Consider the following 21,200-nt stretch of genomic DNA (forward strand, 5'->3'; position numbering starts at 1 on the left):
AAACGTATCGCTGTCCGTCTGTCTACAGCAGATCTTGTCGGAACAGATAGCCTGCCCATACAAGTGAGTGGGTGGCCCGCTCGGATCTGCCCGGAAAACTGACATCGTGTGAAAGGGGCCTAAGGAAGTACCGGAATGTCTGGGTTCCCCTTCTTTAAAATATCCCTTAGGATCTGCTCAGATTTTTAAAGATTGTCAAAATTAAGAGAAATCGAAATCTTCATGAGCCATCCTTATCTTTAGCCTAATGTTTTGGCTTATCTTTTGTTTCAGAACTACCTTCTAGGAAGGAAAGAAACCTCTGAAATGGCAGACCGAAATAAGGAAGTCTTACTAGAGGTAAGCTCTACAATGCATTCAAATTACATTAACTTGAACAGAAAAAAATGTGACTCCTTTTTGTTTTTAGTAAACAAAAAAAAAAAGACAGATTAATTTTTTTATTTTTTTTTATTGTATGAGTTTAATATGATACTTCACTTGCCATTATTGATATTGTTCCTGCAGTTTTACATACCAGCTGATAAGCAAAAGTGATAGTGATGATAGGGAATGGAACAAACAGTAACTAAGGGGTTGATTTACTAAAACTGGAGAGTGCAAAATCTGGTGCAGATGTGCATGGCAGCCAATCATTTTCTAACTTCAGCTTATTCCGTTAAGGTTTGACAAGATAACCAGGAAGCTGATTTTGCACTTAATACTGTCCTGTATTATCAGTTCTATTCTTCTTCCTTTTTAAAAGTTCTTTGAAATTTTCATCAAATCTTGTAAGCCTTAATACATGTAAGGGTCAAATCTTTTTATCGCAATCCAGGTGTTCATGTTTTCTTCCTTTCACACTGCTTTTCCCCTGCAGATGTTCTATCGAAAAAGGAAAAAAAAAACAGAACCATATAGTGGCATACCTTCCACTAGCAAAGCAAACCACAATATACTGATTAGTGATCGTGCTCACATTTATTGTGCCAATATAGTGCTAATATTACTCTTCACCAAGTGATTTCTCCACCAACCTTATCCCACAGGCCAATATACTCTTACCAAACTCTGTTGCCCTAAAGTCCCAGCAAAGTCACGTATATCCCAATACTCTCGCAGATCTGCTCCTTAGAATCCAGTGTTCATTGCATCCATTTTTTCCACAGAACCCCCCCCAAAAAAAAAAAAATAATGGGAACGTGTAGTATGCCAAACCCAAACAATATATATGAATAAACAATCGTGCTCACGGTTATATGTGGTTTTCAAAAAACAATCCAACAATCACCATGTGCTACATCCCACATGTCAATATACTCTTACCCAAAAATATTTGCGCTTATTTGACAGGGCTAGAAAGCTCTTACGGGTGGCAGTGATGGGCACTGATCGATTAAACTGATAGGAAGCACTTCTAGGTGGCACTGATTGGCACCACTGGTGGGCATCGATAGGTGGCACTTGTGGGCATCAATAGGTTGCACTTGTGGGCATTGATAGGTGGCACTTGTCGGCACTGTTGGTTAGTATAAATGAGGCATAATTGCCTCTTCCTCTTAGGGACCGATGTCCCTTTAAGATAATGATCGCTGAGCTTTTGTTTGCATCATGTGATCAGCAGTTATTAGCTGATCACATGGTAAATGTCCGATGTAAAGATAAGAGAGAGAGGCGCCTCTGACTGTAGACTGTACAATTCTTATTTAATGCACAGGTGGTTAAAAACACTCACATTAAGTGGTACATTAACAGGCAATGTAAAGATTCCAAACCGTAGGGAGACCCTCGATGTGTCATCTGTATCCCTTGCGCTGGGGGAGTCCTGTCGGCGTGTGTCTGCTCCTGGGGGCTGTATTAGATGTGCAGAGCCGGCCGATGTAGAGCAGTGAGCATTAGTCCGAGGCATGGAACACACGAGGAACTCCGGGCAACGGGAGATGATGTCACAGGGGATGCAACGCGTTTCCTGAGCTGGCAAGACCGTGTATGACAGGACAGCTGCGCTCCTTTATCAAGCTGGCCACTTGGAATCAGGGCAGGGATAAAAGAGCACACAGGGGAGGGAAAAGGGGCGGGGACGCCGGATCTAATATACAGGCATAGGAACTAATGAGGCACGGACCAATGCAGGGGGACCATAATAATGTGAGGACACAGAGCTAAAATGGAAACAGGAAGAAGAGGAGTGAATTAGAGAGAGAGTAGTGCAAGATATATGTATGGACATGTATATATGTTTATTTATATAAGTGAAAAATGAAAAAAAAAGTGTGAGAGGGAGAAGGACAAAATTAATAGGAATTGATGGAAAAAAAGAAAATAAAAATATAAGAATGAAAAAGAAATAAAAATGAAAATGATGGATGTGGAAATAAAAATAGAGATGAATATAAAAAAATAAATAATTTTTTTTTATAAAAATAATAAAAATATATATATATATATATATATATATATATATATATATATATATATATATATGTATGTGTATATATATATATATATGTATGTATGTATGTATATATATATATATATAAAATAAATAAATATAAAAATAATAAAAAAATATATAAAAAATAAATAAAAAATAAAAAAATATAAAATTATATTGTATATAAATGTCCGATGTGTCCGCCATAATGTCGCAGTTACAATAAAAATCTCTGACTATTACTAGTAAAAAAAAAAAAGTTATAACTTTTGCGCAAACCAATTAATAATCGCTAATTGCGATTTTTTTTTTTTTTTTTTTTTTTTTTTTAACCAAAAATATGTAGAATAATACGTATCGGCCTAAACAAAAGATGTTAGAAATCTTTGCCTCAGAATTCTCGAATTTTACATTGATTTACTAAAGGAGCAGCCAGCTTATGTTTATGGATCTGCTGTTCAAAGGAATGGTAAACAAAAAAAGGAAACTATTTTATCTGCCTCTTTAACATTTTAATGGCACATGTGGACAGCAGGGGTAAGATGGTGCTTTTTGCTTTTTATAATGTTCTATGTTTTTTTGCTAAGTTTGGAACTGTTCCTCGTCTGGCAAACAGACTTTTATTAACTTCTCGCAACTAAAATGTGAAGAAAAGAAATATAAAAGAACAGCTGTTTTTTTGAAAGACTGCTGTGTAATCTGTCTGTGAAAAATATGGGCTGTTTGTACACCAAAAGAAAATTGGCTCCCATAAGAAAAAGATGAGCTGATCATGGCAACCAGGCGGATACAAACTGATAAAGTAAAACAAGATCCAAAATGTTCTTTTCAGCTTTGGACAGAACATAGAAGGGTTAGAAATGATAATCAATAGACAGTATAATACAAAAGGTGTGTACTCAAGCGCTGAGACATATATATAGATGTATATATAGAATAATAATAGAAAAATAAAATAAATTGATAAAAAATGTAAAAAATAGAAAAAACCCAAATGATCACGCTGCAACCATTTTCATGGTGTTCTGACACCCTAAATCATTAATTATATAGCAATTAATAGTGCGCTGCAATCAACTTTCTATTTAAAGTGCACATATAAATTCATGCGAAAAATAAAGTGCAATATAAGTGCTTTGAATGTAGAGAGTAAGGTGCAATATATCAAATGTAAATATAAAGTGCTTATTGCTAATCATACTTCAATAAAAATCACGAATAGGTACTAAGGCAACCTAATATCCATGAATAATCAAATACTCCCACATGCACCTTCACAAGCAAAAAATGAATTGCAATCAGGTTCTCACTGGTCCCTAGTATTGCAATGTAATCATTAGAAAAAGGTCCTTAATATACTTCCATATGGATATATCTTATCGTCAATCATGAACCATATCCAAAATGCTTCAGGTATTCAGGCTCAATCCTCCTTTTAAATTCTCCTTTTACACAAGATTCTCTAGTTCTTCAATAAATTCATCAGTTTGCATAAGTATCATGAAAAACAAAGAGAGCAATCATTGTGCAATGATCATCCTACAAAGTTGAACAAACATACGCCGATCCACTCATGTATAGATGACCATTAACAGCTCTTTTGAACAATCAGCCGCTCTAAGCAATCTACACACAGCGTCCCATGTGTTGTAAAGAGACACCTCGGATGACGTCACTGGCTCCTGCTGACGCGTTGCGTCACGTGACTTTATCAAGGGTAGCCATGTGATCGTCGGAGCTGCATTTATATGTCTATTACAGCGTACGAGTTGGCATAGTGACATCAGTATCTCATTCGGGCATCATCCTGTTCAGCGCTTGGCGGGCATAGATAAATAATCCAAATATACAATACTTAATAACAATACAACTTACAAATAGATACAATAACTAGAAAAAAACTTAAAATTTAAATATCCTTATATATTGTCTGTAGAGCCACATAGTGCTGAATATATAAGCAAAGGACAAAATACACTCATTAGTGCCTACTATTGAGCATCTCCCTCTAGTGGTCAAATATACAATTACAGATATAGTATACACTGAACCTCAGGTATTATATATAAAAATCAGGTTATACTTCCTAATGACGACTCATCAAATTCACAATCAAATGAAAAATATACTAAAATTCCATATACAAACAACATAAATAGAAATAAGAAATAAAAATAATACATAAAAAAATATATCCACACCAGCATTAAAATATTTTTTTTAAAAGCAATAGATGAAAAGGGGATAATATTATTTAATAATCAGAAATAAAACAATTGGCAACCTGTACACTGTAGTAGACATATAAATGCAGCTCCGATGATCACATGGCTACCCTTGATAAAGTCACGTGACAAATGACGCAAGGCGTTGGGAGAAGCCAGTGATGTCATCCGAGGTTACATAGTTACATAGTTAGTAAGGTTGAATAAAGATGCCAGTCCATCCAGTTCAACCTGAGTGAGTGTCTACAATTGTCCCTATCCCTATACATTGCACACTCACATCGGTCCCTACCCTCAAGGAGCCCACAATCCAAGGTCCCCATTCATATACTAGGGCCAATTTTGGACAGAGGTCAATTAACCTACCTGCATGTCTTTGGAGTGTGGGAGGAAACCGGAGTACCCGGAGGAAACCCATGCAGGCACAAGGAGAACATGCAAACTCCAGGCAGGTAGTGTTGTGGTTGGGATTCAACCCAGCGACCCTTTTTGCTGCTAGGTGAGAGTGCTAACCACTCCCCACTGTGCCACCCTGGTGTCTCTTTACAACACAGCGGATGCTTTGTGTGGATTGCTTAGAGCGGCTGATTGTTCAAAAGTGCTGTTAATGGTCATCTATACGTGAGTGGATCGGCATATGTTTTTTGAACTTTGTAGGATGATCATTGCGCAATGATTGCTCTTTGTTTTTCATGATACTTATGCAAATTGATGAATTTATTGAAGAACTAGAGAATCTTGTGTAAAAGCAGAATTTCAAAGGAGGATTGAGCCTGAATACCCGAAACATTATGGATATGGTTCATGATTGATAAGATATATCCATGTGGAAGTATATTAAGGACCTTTTTCTAATGATTACATTGCAATACTAGGGACCTGTGAGAACCTGTTTACAATAAAAAAAAATTCTGCTTGTGAAGGTGCATGTGGGAGTATTTGATTATTCATGGATATTAGGTTGCCTTAGTACCTATTGGTGATTTTTATTGAAGCATGATTAGCATTAAGCACTGAGCAGTTTATATTTACATTTGATATATTCCACCTTACTCTCTACATTCAAAGCACTTATATTGCACTTTATTTTTCGCATTAATTTATACGTGCACTTTAAATAGAAAGTTGATTACAGCGCAGTATTACTTGCTATATAATCAATAGACAGTATTGTGCTATAAAATAACATCAATAATAATAAAAATGTAATTAAAATTGGCAATCAATAAACCTACAGTCAGGTCCATAAATATTGGGACATCAACATAATTCTAATCTTTTTAACTTCTATACACCACCACAATGGATATGAAATGAAACAAAAAAGATATCCTTAAACTGCAGACTTTCAGCTTTAATTTGAGTGTATTTACATCCAAATCGGGTGACCTGTGTAGGAATTACAACAGTTTGTATACGTGCCTCCCACGTACCAAAAGTAATGGGACAGATTAACAATCATCCATCAAATTTTCACTTTTTAATACTTGGTTGCAAATGCTTTGCAGTTAATTACAGCCTGAAGTCTGGAATGCATCGACATCACCAGATGCTGGGTTTCATCCCTGGTGATGCTCTGCCAGGTCTCTACTGCGACTGTCTTCAGTTCCTGCTTGTTCTTGGGGCATTTTCCCTTCAGTTTTGTCTTCAGCAAGTGAAATGCATGCTCAATCGGATTTAGGTCAGGTGATTGACTTGGCCATTGCATAACATTCCACTTCTTTCCCTTAAAAAAACCTTTGGTTGCTTTCACAGTATGCTTCAGGTCATTGTCCATCTGCACTGTGAAGCGCCGTCCAATGAGTTCTGAAGCATTTTGCTGAATATGAGCAGGTAAAATTGCCTGAAACACTTCAGAATTCATCCTGCTGCTTTTGTCAGCAGTCACACCATCAATAAATACAAGAGAACCAGTTCCATTGGCAGCCATACATGCCCACACCATGACACTACCACCACCGCCATGCTTCACTGATGAGGTGGTATGCTTTGGATCATGAGCAGTTCCTTTCCTTCTCCATACTCTTCTCATCACTCTAGTACAAGTTGATCTTGGTCTCATCTGTCCATAGGATGTTGTTGTAGAACTGGAGGCTTTTTTAGATGTGGTTTGGCAAACTCTAATTAAGCCTTCCTGTTTTTGAGGCTCACCAATGGTTTACATCTTGTGGTGAACCCTCTGTATTCACTCTAGTGAAGTCTTCTCTTGATTGTTGACTTTGACACACATACACCTATCTCCTGGAGTGTTCTTGATCTGGCCAACTGTTGTGAAGGGTATTTCCTTCACCAGGGAAAGAATTCTTTGGTCATCCACCACAGTTCTTTTTGCATGGTCTTCTGGGGTCTTTTGGTGTTGCTGAGCTCACGGTGTGCTTTCTTTTTAAGAATGTTCTAAACAGTTGATTTGGCCACACCTAATGTTTTTGCTATCTCTCTGATGGGTTTTTTTTTTTTTTTTTTTAACATTGTATGATTATTGATCTTGTCAGAGGATTTATGGGTTGCGCAATTATATCATTTTTTATCATCTTGGTATAATCACTTCAACTTGAGGACATCACACTGCTGCTGCTAAACGGACATTTAGGAGAAAATTTAATTTTTTTTTCAACTGCTTCTGAACTCTCCTCGTTTTTAATTTTTGACTATTTTGAAAAAAATATAATTTTTTTTGTTTTTGCAAACACTGCTCAATGTGCCAAGATGGACGTTTTTAATCGTGGTTTATCTGTCGAGTTAAATTGTTGAGGAGAGGTTGCAAAAACGTCCCGTGTACATTAAGCCTTAGTTGAACTTGTAAAGTTTAAATCTGCTAAATACATTCCAAGCATATCAAAACAATTTTGAAAAATAGCTTTACAATCAGCAAAGCTGATGTTACATGCTGAGTGAGAAGCTCTAGCTCTGTGTCAAACAGAGAGGTCACTGCTTCAGTGAAATTAACAAGGGTCCTTCTCTATAGCTTTCGGGGGGGGGGGGGGGGGGGTGGACACATGCTTTTCTAGTCGGGCTGTAAATACTAGAAAGCAAACGGTGAGAACGTTTAGTTGGGCTTTAAGTCTGTCTTTCAGGGCGCTAGATATATAACCAGTGGACTATTCTAAGTACGTCGACTGCTTGGCCTCTGGAAATTGCTCAGCCCTGTCTTACACAGGTTTATTTTAGTTTGGAAAATTGTGTAACTTCCTTTTTAGTTTGTTTCATTAGTTCAGAATAAAGTGAGCGAAGAAATTATCAGTGCTTCCACCACATTGGCAATGTATTTTATTCTTAAAGCTGATCTTCACTGAATCCGAGCACCTCAAACCAAAAACACTATTTCATTTGTGATATTCAAAGCAAACCCCCCCCAGCCACCCATGTCTCCATGCTTTATTTTGTTGTGAAATCACTTTGAAAAACACCACCTAGCATTTCTAACCATGGCCAGCTTGAGTAAGGGCAAATGATTCATGTACAATTTACTTCCTGGAATCCATCTGCCCTTGGCTCAAGCATGTATGCATGCTGAGAACCCCCCCCCCCCCCCTCCCCTAAAGACTCCTGGGCTGTATGACCTAATTTGTCTAAACAAAAAAACAGAAAATAACTGAAGAAATGTAAAAAAATGTTTAAAGGTTAAGTTTAAAACAAGTAAATATCATATACTTTTCCTATCTATGTACTAATGCTAGCAGCATAAGGATCTAAAATAATCAATGTTGATTGGGAGGGTAATGTTCCACTTTAAACATTTCGTTCTACCTTACTGTAAGGCCTCATGGACACTGGACATCTTTGGATGTTTTTACAGCTGCTGTTTTTGGCTTCAGGTGTTTTTTCCTTCAGTCAATAAACTCTCCAGAATGTTATCCTATGTGTCCATGCACACATAAGCTGTTATCAACTGTTTTTGGCTGTAAAAAAAAACCAAAATGAATTGGTTCTTAGAGGAGTTTTTCAGCTGTAAAAATGCCCTTACGTCTAAAAACACAGATAAAAGCTCAAAAACGCATTTCACCAGCTTTTTTTAACGTTTGTGATCACATTGAAAAAAAAAATGGAGAAAAAAATAACGCTGAAAAACTCACTGCAAAGCTAATGACGTTTTTTATAACGTTATTATAATGTCCAGTGTTTATGAGGCCTAAGGCCTGATTCACTCCTATGCATTTTTAATGCTTTGTGCATTTTGCAGATTTGCACTACAGTCCATTTAACATGGTTTCCCATGGAACACATTCTGTAGTGCAAAATGCAAAAAGCACTAAAAATGCATAGTTGTGAATCCAGCCTTAGAGATCTATAAAGCTATGAGTTCTGTGAATAGATGAAATACAACTACTATCAGCCATTGCGCTGCTGGCTTGTAGATCTCAATGAACTATTGGGGCGCTGGTGATCTCTCTCGTAATTGAGCTTCCGGGGTTTCAGTAACTGCTTGTGCGCATTGGAGAAACGGGCAGACAGCTATACTGACAAGAACCTAACATTGCACCTGCAGTGTGCTGATGGAGGGTGCAATGCTTTACAGGCTCCCAAGGAAAAAAATGCAAGTTTTTTTTCCTGCAACAAATATGTGCATATATAAATTTTTTATTCAAAAGTTGAACTTCGCCTTTAATCCATCAGAAATTATGTAGGCAGGGCTGGCAACATGTGTTAGGAATTCAGAGCCAAAAATAGTGTTGTCATGCCAAAGAGTTTTTACAGCTTTTTTTTTAAAGGTATAAAATATAGAGAAATGTGCATGCATTACAGAGATATGCAAATATGTTTTTAAATTAAAGGGGACACAGGATGAAGTATTCAGGTACATTGAGTTATATTGCTGTACTGTTCAGGTACATTGGGTTATACTGCTGCCTTTAGGAGAATGGACACTGGTCAACAAAAATCTATAAGGAAATCCTAGTACAACATCACATCATACATGTTTTGTTTTTTTTTTGTTTGTTTTTTTTGCTAGTTTACAAGAATAATTAGATGCTTTTTCTCTTAGCCCTTGTACACACGGTCGGACATTCGGACAACAAAATCCGTCTGATTTTCTCCGAGGGATTTTGTCCGAAACTGGTGTTGCATACACACGGTCGGACAAAGTTGTCGGAAAATCCAATCGTTCGGAACGTGATGACGTTATTTCGTTACGACGGGACTATGTTCAGGCTAGTAGTCAATAGATTGGGCTAGGAATTTGATCTGAGCATGCATGGCACTTTGTTCGATCGGAATTCTCTACAAACGACTGGACAGTCCGATCGGATCATGTTGTCGGAATTTTTTTATATCCAGCTCTCAAACCTTGTTGGTCAGACATTCCGACGGAAAAAGTCAGATGAAGCCCACACACGGTTGGATTATCCGACAACCCGGTCCGATCGGACATTTTCCATCGGAATGTCCGACCGTGTGTACAAGGGCTTAGAGAAGCAAAACCTTTTTCTTTTATATCAAATTTCTTCAGTTACTGCACAGCCAGGCTCATTTTGCAGCGCTTCTTATGAGCTGACAATCGGTTTTGCCAGGAAATCTGTGCTCAGAAAAGCTGTAGAGGAAGAAGCAGGACTGCCCCTTTAATGTGTTCTTGGGCACTGAGCTCTGCTGAATGCACTCGCTTGGGTACTTGTGTGCAGCAGGTGAGCAAACCACAGAGCACTTTAGAGGTACAGAGCCTATGGCACCTGTTCAGTGGAACCCTTCTGCAGAGACTGTGTAGGGAGTGTGCCCACCAGAGCAACAAAGTCCAGTGGAAGCGATATGCTCCCTGAATCTTGCCCTGAATGTGGGAACTGCAGGGCCTTTCAAGACCCTCAGCTGTCATAATTTGGAGCTTTGCCTTTGTTTAAAAGGAACCTGTGATGCTTAATTTCTTGTTTTTCAAGGATCCAGCTGTAACACTTTTGGTTGCATGACTGGGTTCAGGCTGCAACATTCCAGTGATGAGAAGAGGATTTGTCATGCTTGAAGCTCTGTGTCCCCACCCAGTGGCTCACTGTGCTGCACAGGACCACATTGCATTCCTGCCATCTCACCTATGCACTATCCTCCATGATTCTCTGGTCGTTACTCTGGTTGCTGTGACTTGGTCACAGATAGCATTACCCTTTTCTGCTCCTACAAAGGTTTGTGTACTCCTTTTGGACAAGCTATAACACTATTGCCCGTCAAAGTACATTGAGGTCAGCTAGGTAATGCATGTGCCACAATTACTCCAGGTCAATGTGAGACCATATCTTTACCATCAGGTTTGATGTCACAGAGCCGGTCGGTCCAGTTGGATCTGCCCAGATGGCTGGACCAACAGCTGGCTCAGCCTCTCAGCATGTCGCTGAGAGGCTGAGCCAGCCTTTCCAATCACACCTCCATAGTCCAGCGCTCCAGTGAGTGCTGGAAAGACAAAGCAGAGAGCTGATGACAGTCTCTGGCTCTCTGCAGGCTAAAGACTGAGACCCGAGCGATCAGCTGTGTTTGATCATTCAGTTCTCGTCTTGGAGGCGGCGGGGTGCAGCTGGGCTCGGTGCTGCAGTCATTAAGGTGAGTATGATGTTTATTTGTTTTTAAAAGCCATACTTCTCTTTTAAGGTAAAAACCTATGCCCTAAGATATACAGTAGAAATGTATTCTATTGTAAATACACATGAACTGAAAAGGTTTAGCTGTCAGAACTGTGAGCAGTGGAATTTTTGCCTGAAAGCACTAGAATCCGTGTACTGGACTGACCTTTGTGAGGATATGGACTGTGAGAATATACAAGACCGCTACACTTTTAAATAGTAAATAATAATATAGCTCTCTGTGTGTGGGTTTTTCATTTTTCCTTCTCATGGGAAGGTACATAAAAACACAAGAATAGGAATATGGATTATTTTTGATGTGTACATAGAGGCTTCTTCTCCTTAAACAGCTGCATTGCAGCACATGGTGAACACATGGTGTAAGTTGATGCAGATCCTAAGGTGCTCCATTTCTGCATAGACGTATAATAGCATGAAGATTAAAGTACTTTGGTTATGGTTATATGTTACTGTGAGAAATGCAAAACAGCTGGATTTATTTAACTTTTATGTCTTGTGTCTCCAGGAATGCTTCTGTGGTAGTTCAGTATCTGTTCCAGAAATTGAAGGGGTCCTTTGGTTAAAGGATGATGGAAAGAAATCCTGGAAAAAGCGCTATTTCCTACTCAGAGCATCTGGTATCTACTATGTACCTAAAGGAAAAGCGAAGGTAATGTAGTGTTTTGCAGTATGCTCACAAGATTGAAACAAACTTTCTTTTGCACAGTTCTAAGAAAACCTTTGCCACTTCGAGTCAAATTATATGTTGTGTTAACCTCTTCCTGTCCATGCAATATACATGTAGTAGGAAAAGTGGGCCTTAATGCCCAGCCATCGCTACTACACATAGAGCTCTTAGTCTCAGCTTCTGATCATGGGACCACTCTGAAAGCCAATCATAGTGTTCAGGTAATTAAGAAACCACTCTGCCTCCTGGTATTTAAAGAGCTTAAGTCCCAGGAGCCGCACATCAGAACAAGACCTGCTGTGTATTGACAAGTGGCATTCTCAGCCTGGACCTGGACCCCTGCCAGGCCATGTCCCCAACACATTTCACTCCACCAACTGGAGCTTAATCATGGGGATGGAGTCTCAGGTTGGAGGGGGTGGTTTATTTGCATCAACGGCCACCACTAAGTGGGTAATGAAGTGTCAGGTATGTGAAGTAGCATACTGGATGGTCATGGAGATTATATCTCTAGGAAGATCTATGGGCAAAGAAACTGTAGGAAATCGAATTTGTGAAAAAAATCTTGACTGGCCAGTCTCCAGTTTAGTCTGTGTGTGAATGAAGTAAAGTGCATAAATATGTGGTGGTGTAGTTAACCACTTCAATACCAGGCACTTACTCTCCCTCCTGCCCAGGGCAATTTAAAGCTTTCGCGCTGTCACACTTTGAATGACAATTGCACGGTCATGCAACACTGTACCCAAACTAAATTTTTATAATTTCTTCCCACAAATAGAGCTTTCTTTTGGTGGTATTTGATCACCTCTGCGGTTTTTATTTTTTGCTAAAAAAATAAAAAAGACCAATATTTTTGAAAAAAAATTTTTTTTTTAGTTTCGTAAAATGTTGTTTTCCCCTTCGCTGACGGGCACTAATGAGGCAGCACTGACAGGCGGCACTGATGGGCACTGACAGGCGGCACTGATGGGCAGCAATGATGATTAGGTACTGATATGTACTGATGGGTGTTACTGCTGGGCAGTGATTGGCACTGTGGTGGGCACTGGCACACTTTATTTTTGGGGTACCTCTGGGCACTGATTGGCATGTGATTGTTAAATTTGAGGGGGTCTGTGCTGATTATCAAATGACACCCAATCAGGATAACAGAACCACTTCTCGGATGTCATTCTGCATACGGCGGGCGGGAAGTGGTTAAAGTATACTCTAACAACCTCATTTAAAAGACCCAAAAGCTTTAATAGTATGGTTTAATAGTAAGACACAAAAAAGACACTCTACAAACAGTACAGAGATTAAAATAGATAATGGAAATTAAATGACTGCCACTTGTCTATACACAGCAGGTCTTGTTCTGATGTGCGGCTTTCGGGACCCTCAGCTCTTATCTGTTATTGTCTGGAGCTAGGATGGGCTCCTTCCCAGCCAGCACTCACAGCAGCAGGTACAGGGCTACACTTCCTAGCAGCCCGAGGGGCTCATATACATATCATGGGTCCTGGTATTAAAGCCAAATAAATAGCTGCAGGGAAGCAGCATGAAGGGGTTAAGAGCATGTCTAGTAATTCGATTTTACTTTACTGCTTTAGGAGCTCAACTGCAGCAACTTGGCCGAATAACACAGAGGAGGGGGGCATACCTTCTTTCTCTTCTCTGTCTATACACTCCACCTAGAGTGTCAGCTAGACAAAAATCATAAAGTTAGCAATCAGTGATTGGTTCCCCCCTTTTAAAGTGGCAGCAAGTTGTTCAGTGAATGGTTAACGTTGTCAAGGGAACATTTACGAAAAAATTATAGTTGTAGTGTCTAAGTCGGCCGCTGATCTCGCCTTACTTGTGACAGATTCACTTTAATTTGAGCTCAATAAAATGTTTCCATTCCCAGACTGAGCAGAACCTCCAGAATATCGTTGGGTGGCAGCCTGTGCTGTTCCCTCCCTCATATCTATATCTTTTATCTTTGTGCGTGTTAGGAAGTGTTGGTTCTGCTCAGCATGTGAAGTGCCAGGAAAGTGATATCACTGGAATACCAAGTACACTTAGAAGATTTTAGCCAATGTGATATGCATGCAAATAAATTCTTCAAAACATCCACTGCCAGGGTAAGTACTATTTATACACGAAATGCTTGCGAGTAAAAAAAATCTTGCAGGTATGTCGTATATAAATGTAATGTTGTACTTTCAGGTGATTGGACACTTGCAAAACTTTAGGGGACAAGCCCTGTAGGCGCCCCCCCCCCCCGATCTGCTGTCCAGGGCCATGGTCTATGGTTATGGAATCCAGTCCCTGAAGACCCCTTTGGAGAGTATGCCCAAAGTGATAGGTGAAGCCCAAACTTTCCCTGTGTCTTTGACCACTACTGTAAACAAAAACAAAAAAAAACAGGGCTGTGTTTTGGAATGTATTCCTACAGAATGAACTTTGGCACTAAAATTTAAAGCGGATTTATACCCACAAACGGAAAAAAAAAACCTGTAAGGCAAAGGCATAATGAGTTAGTGTTAACCACGTACTAGCTCATTATGAGAAACTTGCATTAGAACGAAGCCCCCACATCGCATCCCGGTCAACGCTGAGGTAGCAGACATTTTCCCCATGGCATTTCTTCCAGGTTTGCGGCTCTGGCACTGTGACCGGCCGAAGCTGCAATGACGTCACTCCCGCACATGTATCCTCAGTTCCGGCACGGTATCCCGGACATACGCCGGACCTTTAATGCGCATGCGCCTCTGCAGTCAGTGGATGCATGCAGGATAAATATCTCCTAAACCGTGTAGGTTTTAGGGAATATTCATTTTACCTACAGGAAAGTCTTACCTGTAGGTATAAATGTAAAAAAAAGGGTATACAACCGCATTTACTACTGAATGACCAGGTATTACTTCACACCATTGGTTGCATTCTTTTTAATGCCACTTTCACCTAGAACCCATCTAAGGTACTTCCACCCACCCTTTCACCATGAGGATTCATTACAAGACAGTGTACACCTGCTAGCATACTCCTTACAGACACACTTTACCCTATACTCTACACCCTATTCCATGAGTACACCCCAGGGGAATACCCCGAACTTGTAGCTATGGCTAAGACTAGGTGAAAGGGAATCAATGTAAAATTACAGGTGCACATTTGCTCTGCAGTAGGCTTGATATGCTAGTCCTGATATGCTAGTCCTAGAGTACACAGACACAGAAGGAAATGGAGGATGTTGAGGCAGTATTGGAGGAAGCTGCATTTTTTTTCTTCCCCAGATTGACACTTGTATGAGGACCTTCATGCAGCATGCTTGCCAATGTTGAAAAGCTTGTTGCCTCTGTTCACAAAAGACTTAATATATTTGCAAGCTTACTCTCTCCTCTGTTTTAACATGCCCCTTTGGATACAAAGAGGCAAACAAAACCCTTCAAAACATTCCTTATTCACGAAAAAACTGAATGTACAGTCTGTGATGACTGAGTCACTCCCCAAAATCTTTACTAAATTCTATCAAGTTGAAAAAGGTTCACAAAGAAGCGGGTTATTCCTGTAGTTGATCCTGCCCACTCTGTCCTAAATAAATATCTCACTGTTCCTAATAAAGATGTTCCTTCTTTCAAGGATTCTGCATCTAGAAAGTTTGACGCTCCTTAAAGTGCTCTTTAATCTTATAAGGCCCAGCCCTGCAACCAGCTATCTGGACTAGGACAATGAACAACCATTATGAGCCTGCTGTGCTGGGTAGATGCCCTAAAACCTGTCATGAGACAAATATTCAGAATGGCTTTAATCTTCACATGTAGAGAATGGAATGGCTAATTGCTTGGATAGTTAAAGCTGCCTGAAAAAGGCAGCTCACACATATGCATTTCCAAGGAAGATGTCTGTTCAGTAAAGCACTTGACCAGTTCATCAAAAAGGTCATAGGTGGGAAGATTTACTTCCACAGCGGAAGATCCCAAAATTCAGAGCATCTGTCGGCTCTAACCAGGCTTCAACTTAAAAACCTAAGTCCAGCCCTTCCTTTAGGTGCAAGGCTTGACCAAGGCCACCAAGCCATAAAGGCCTCTTTACAGTGAAGGGGTGCCCTCACTTCTGAGAGTAGGGGGGAGTCTGCTGCAGTTTGCCTCGCTCTGAGTTACAGACATCTTAGACCTGTAGATTCAATCGATGGTGTGCAAAAGGTAAAAAATGAAGTTCAAAACGCCACCACCTCACCTGATTTTCAAATCAACAAAAAACTGTCCAGTGGCAGATTTGCAAAATATCGTAAAACCCCCTCTTGTTCTGCTGGTACTGTCACAACACAAGTTTAAAGGATTTTGCTCAAACATGTTTACAGAAGCAAAATCCAACAGGGGTCCTATTCTGGATTTAAAATCCCTCAACAAATTCCTTCAGATTCCAAAAGTTTTGCATGGAATGCCCAAGGTCAGTAATAGCCTCTCTGAGACAAAGGGAAAACATGGCATCCGTGGACATCCTGCACTTTGCAGTAGCAGACAATAACTTCCAGTCTGTTAGAGTGCTCTTTAGCCTATTGTCTGCTCCCAGAGTGTTGACAAAGGTAATGGTGCCTGTGCTTGCTCCGCTCACAACTCAGTGCATTCAAGTCATATGCTATCTGGAAAGCTATCAGAAAATGTCCATAAGGCAATTCAGATGCTCCGAGTCTCAACAAGTCTGCTCTCCAACTTTCTCTGCACCTGAAATACATGTTTGTTCCAAGTCACATCCAAAAGAAAAGTCTTTTTACCAGAAAAGAAAGTGATTTCTTTAATAGCCTATGCTCAAGAACTGAGATCCAAAAGACAGCCCAATATTGAGATTTTCCTTGGAAGTTCTAGTCCCCTATGAAGCCGTGCCATTTGCCCAATTCTAGTCAAGAGCTCTCCAACAACATATCTTGTTGACCTGGAAAAGCAGGCTCTTCTTGCCAATGCTCCTGTCCAGCCAATCGTATACAACATGCGCATTGCTACCTTATCAGAAAAACATGTAAAAATAAAATTAAAAATTAAAACACTAAATGGAACAGCACACGTTTGTTAAAATATCCAAACCCAAAGTAGAAGTGCAGATATAAACAACCCCTCAGTAAATTAGAAATGCCCCTTAATAGGAAGAAATCCAAAAAATAATACTCCAGTGAATCCGACTCTCAATGGATTTTCAGTAACCTGCTTCACCAGCAAAAAGTTTACCGGAAACGTATGGCTTTATAAAAATAGAGTATATAGTCCGTATATCTCATGAGCCAAGAAATATTGCTGGCATGACTTGTGCCCCAGAAGATGTCCTATATGATGAGATTTTAATTTATTTTGCAATGCTTTTCTGATAAGGTAGCACTTCACGTTTCTCAAGGTCATCTCATAGTCTGCTAGTTTTTTTTTTACTTTTTGTTTTTTTAAGAGATCAACAAGCGTTGTTACTATATTTTGCCCTGTCCAGCCAAGCAAGGAACTCGCTATCTTCCAGGGTTGTCGGGAAGAGGCCCTTGTCCTCATCAACATGGGGACAAGGTGCTTTGGGGTGGAGGGGGCCACAATGGAGACGGCGACATCTACCTGGAGCCACGGTCAAAATAAACGGACTTTTCTCCGTGTGTGGGCAAGTCCGTTCATTTCAAAGGTCCGGCGGACTAGCACACAGATGGGCAGATTTGAGTCAAAACTTCTTTCTAAGTCCGCCAGACTTTTGGGAAGAAAAAGTCCCCCGGAGCCCACACATGGGCGGATTCTGGTCCGCCGGATAGTCCGATTGTGTGTACGGGGCATAATAGCACTAAATTGGCCAAGAGTAACCTAGTACACAGACATGATCAGACTTTAGTAGATGACCCCCGAGCTCCCCCATCAGGCCAGATCTGTTATGTTAATGCCCTCTATTCCCTTTTTCTTCTCAGTCTCTGGCAACATTGCTGTTGAAACCCAGATGTTATAGAATAGAGAGGTTTCTGGGTCTGTGATTCCTACCCTGCTAAAAGCAAGAAAAGCCTCTTCTAAGAAGATATATTATCGCATTTGAAAATCTTTTTTTTCTGGTGTGAACACAGCACTTTACTCTCAGAGATGACCCTGTACCTCACATTCTGGCCTTCCTGCAATGAGGTTTTGGCCATAAATTGGCCTTAAATAATGTTACCCCAAAATTTCATATCCCTATGTTCCTTCAGTACCATGTACTTGTATAAAAAAAGTGTCCTTTTATCTTTGTATTGCTTCCTTTGTGTGAAATACCTTGTGTTCCTGTCAGTTTCTCTTCTTCCCTATTAAAAACTGACCAGACTAGGCATGAGAGCACAGCATTGTCAGTTTTATAGCTGTTCTAGGAGCTCCGCCTTCTCTGCTTCAAAAATTAGACTTGTGCTGACACGGACCCCTGCACAGCCATTTACTAGGAAGTACCAATTTCGTCGCCTGGAGAGCCCGCCCCTTGTGACACGTAACGTCACAAGGGGAAGGCTCTCCGAGTGACGTCATTGGATGGCCACGCCCCATGCCTATATAAGAGGCACCGGGGAACGTAATGGAGGAAGACGGCTACGCAATAAGACATGCTTTTTTTTTTTTATCATAGAAATACATAGCATAGCATCACAACTTCGGGAGCTGGTGGGTTGGGCTAAAGACAATTTGAAACACCTGATACAAGGTATACTATTAACCAGGGCTGGTGCTTCCACTAGGTAAACTAGGCAGCCGCCTAGGGGGCGCAGCCACGGCCTACTGACTTCCCCGTTAGCCTGGCCGGGAAACACAAGCCGGAGGAGGCGGGCACAGCTGGAAAGGCAGAGGAGGCGGGCACAGCTGGGGAGGCAGGACTCTTAACTTGGCTGGTGAGTTCGCTCTCTGATCCTGTCACCTTTGCGGCCCTAGGAGAGACTAACACCCACCACAAAAGTGTTAGTCTTGCCTAGGGCACAACATAGTTAAGCATAGGCCCTGCTATTAAAACAGTTTTCAAACTATCCCATCTTTGCTCATTTAAAAACTGGTATTATGATAAAATTTATATATTATCCCACCTATTTACTGCTTGACAAAATATGCCAAACTATAAGCAAATGGGTTATGAGGATTTTCCACAGTACACATGCATATGACATATTTCAACATCTGGAGAGCTAAAGTTCAAAGAATTTGAATTGTGGTGTGCTGAAGAAGTTCAATATATTTGGCAACTATATGAAGGTAATACTTTCAAACTGTTCCAAACACTTTGTGAAGAGTTTAATTTTCCACAGCATGGGTTTTTTCAATATATACAATTGAGGCATGCAATTCAAGTGCAAGCACGCACCCACAAAATGTTAACATCATTTAATAGGAACAATACCATCACAGTGTAAAATAAGAGTTTATCGATAGTAAGGATGCTATCACAGTGCAAATCAGAGACAGTGCTTATATGAGAATTTACTTGGTAAAACACAAGAAAGAACCAGGGTACTGGCTAAAGAAAGCTGGGAAAAGATTTGGGTCCTATGTCAGAATAGTTATGGGAGAGAGCATTATCTACACTCAAATTGATCTCCCTCTCTCATATACATAGTGGTTTATTTACTAAAATTGGGGAGTGCAAAATTGGGTGTAGCTCTGCATAGAAACAAATTTAGCTTTCAGGTTTTATTGTCAAAGCTTTACCACTTGACCTCCGGAAGATTTACCCCCCTCCCCTTCATGACCAGGCCATTTTATGGCAATACGGCACTGCATCAATTTAACAGACAATTGCTCTGTTATGGAGCACTGTACCCAAATAAACTTGTCTCTTTTTTCCCCACAAACGAAGCATACTTTTGGTGGTATTTGATCACCTCTGTGTTTTTGTGTGATTAACAAAAAATTAAAATATTTTTCACTTTTTGCTATAAAACCTATCCAATAAATAAAAAAAAAAAAATCTAATTTCTTCATAGATGTAGACCAATATGCATTCTGCTACATATTTTTGGTAAAAAATCCCAGTAAACATATGTTGGTTGATTTGCACAAAAGTTAAATCATCGTGGGATGTTTTTTATTTTACTAGTAATGGCGGTGATCAGTGATACTATGTGTTCTGCTTTTACTAAGGGATGAAATTCCATCCCTTCCCTTCTGTCAGAACTGTGATACCTAGGCGGAGCTCAGTTCTGACCTTCTGCCTAACGATCAGTGGGTGCCGACAGACATGGTGTACCATGTACCCTGCCGATTGTCGTCCACTGTGTACAATCGGAGTGGAAGTGATCTGACACATGTGTGTCCCCTACCCGAAAGTGTCAGATCACATGTGTTTGTGTGTGTGTGTGTGTGTGTGTGTGTGTGTGTGTGTATATATATATAATATAAATATATATATATATATAGATATATATATATATATATCTATATATATGTATGTATGTATATATATATATATATATATATATATATATATATATATATATATATATATATATATATATATATATATATATATATATATATAAAATGTGTGTGTGATCTGCTGCACAGGTGCCGCACTGTAGCAGTAAAACTGCTATAGGGCGGCGGACCTGAAGCGGTTAATTGAACAAGCTGAAGTTACCATGCACAGCTGCACTATATTTTGCGCTCTTCAGTTTTAGTACATCAACTCCATAGACTTACACAATTATTTATATTAAATAGAAAATAGCATACCCCAGAGAAGCTGTTTCAGTGGAACAGTAGAGATTCCCTGAACGGTCCCAAATGCTACAGAGGACCAGCAGACTTGATACATATGCTATGGAATTGCCCTAAATTCCATAGGTATTGGCAGGGGACTGTAAACACAATAAATCCCTGTTTTTCACACATCTTTTAGTTGATCCTAATGTCTGCCTATTAAATATGCTAGATGTAGAAACTATTCCTATAGATATACAGTATTGTGCAAAAGTTTTTGGCAGATGTTGAGAAATGCTGTAATGCAAGAATGCTTTAAAAAAATCTATATTTTAATTTTTATCAATTTTTATCATTTAAAGTGAGCGAACAGAAGAGAAATCTAAATCAAATCAATATTTGGTGTGCCTACCCTTTGGCTTTAAAGCAGCATCAATTCTTACAATTGCACACGTTATACACTTGCACAGTAAGGGATTTTGTAGAATTAGATTCAGGTGTATAACTAATTATACTCCTGAACCTTATATAATTGGTCAACCAATTATACCAGGCAGGTGACAATGATCATCAATTTTATATATAGGTTGAAACACAGTCTTTAACTGAAACAGAAAGGGCTGTGTAGGAGGCTTAAAACTGGATAAGGAACAGCCAAACTCTGCTACTAAGGTGAGGTTGTGGAAGACTGTTTCACATCACAGGCATACT

General features: G+C 39.7%; 1 protein-coding gene across 10 annotated transcripts in view; it reads left to right on the forward strand.

Moving 5' to 3' along the window:
* The window catches only part of RAPH1 (Ras association (RalGDS/AF-6) and pleckstrin homology domains 1), a 257,631-nt gene that overhangs the window by 208,434 nt on the left and 27,997 nt on the right, over positions 1–21,200 (forward strand). For all 10 annotated transcript variants that reach the window (XM_077448539.1, XM_077448530.1, XM_077448532.1 and 7 more), the window contains 2 exons: positions 274–339; positions 11,704–11,847. In XM_077448539.1, the coding sequence (XP_077304665.1) occupies positions 274–339; positions 11,704–11,847 (210 nt within the window). The remainder of the gene's footprint in view (positions 1–273; positions 340–11,703; positions 11,848–21,200) is intronic.

The sequence above is a fragment of the Lithobates pipiens genome, unplaced genomic scaffold (assembly GCF_037356315.1).
Source record: "Lithobates pipiens isolate NorthernLeopardFrog02 unplaced genomic scaffold, aLitPip1_a1.2 Scaffold_22, whole genome shotgun sequence".
In the NCBI taxonomy this organism is placed as follows: domain Eukaryota; kingdom Metazoa; phylum Chordata; class Amphibia; order Anura; family Ranidae; genus Lithobates; species Lithobates pipiens.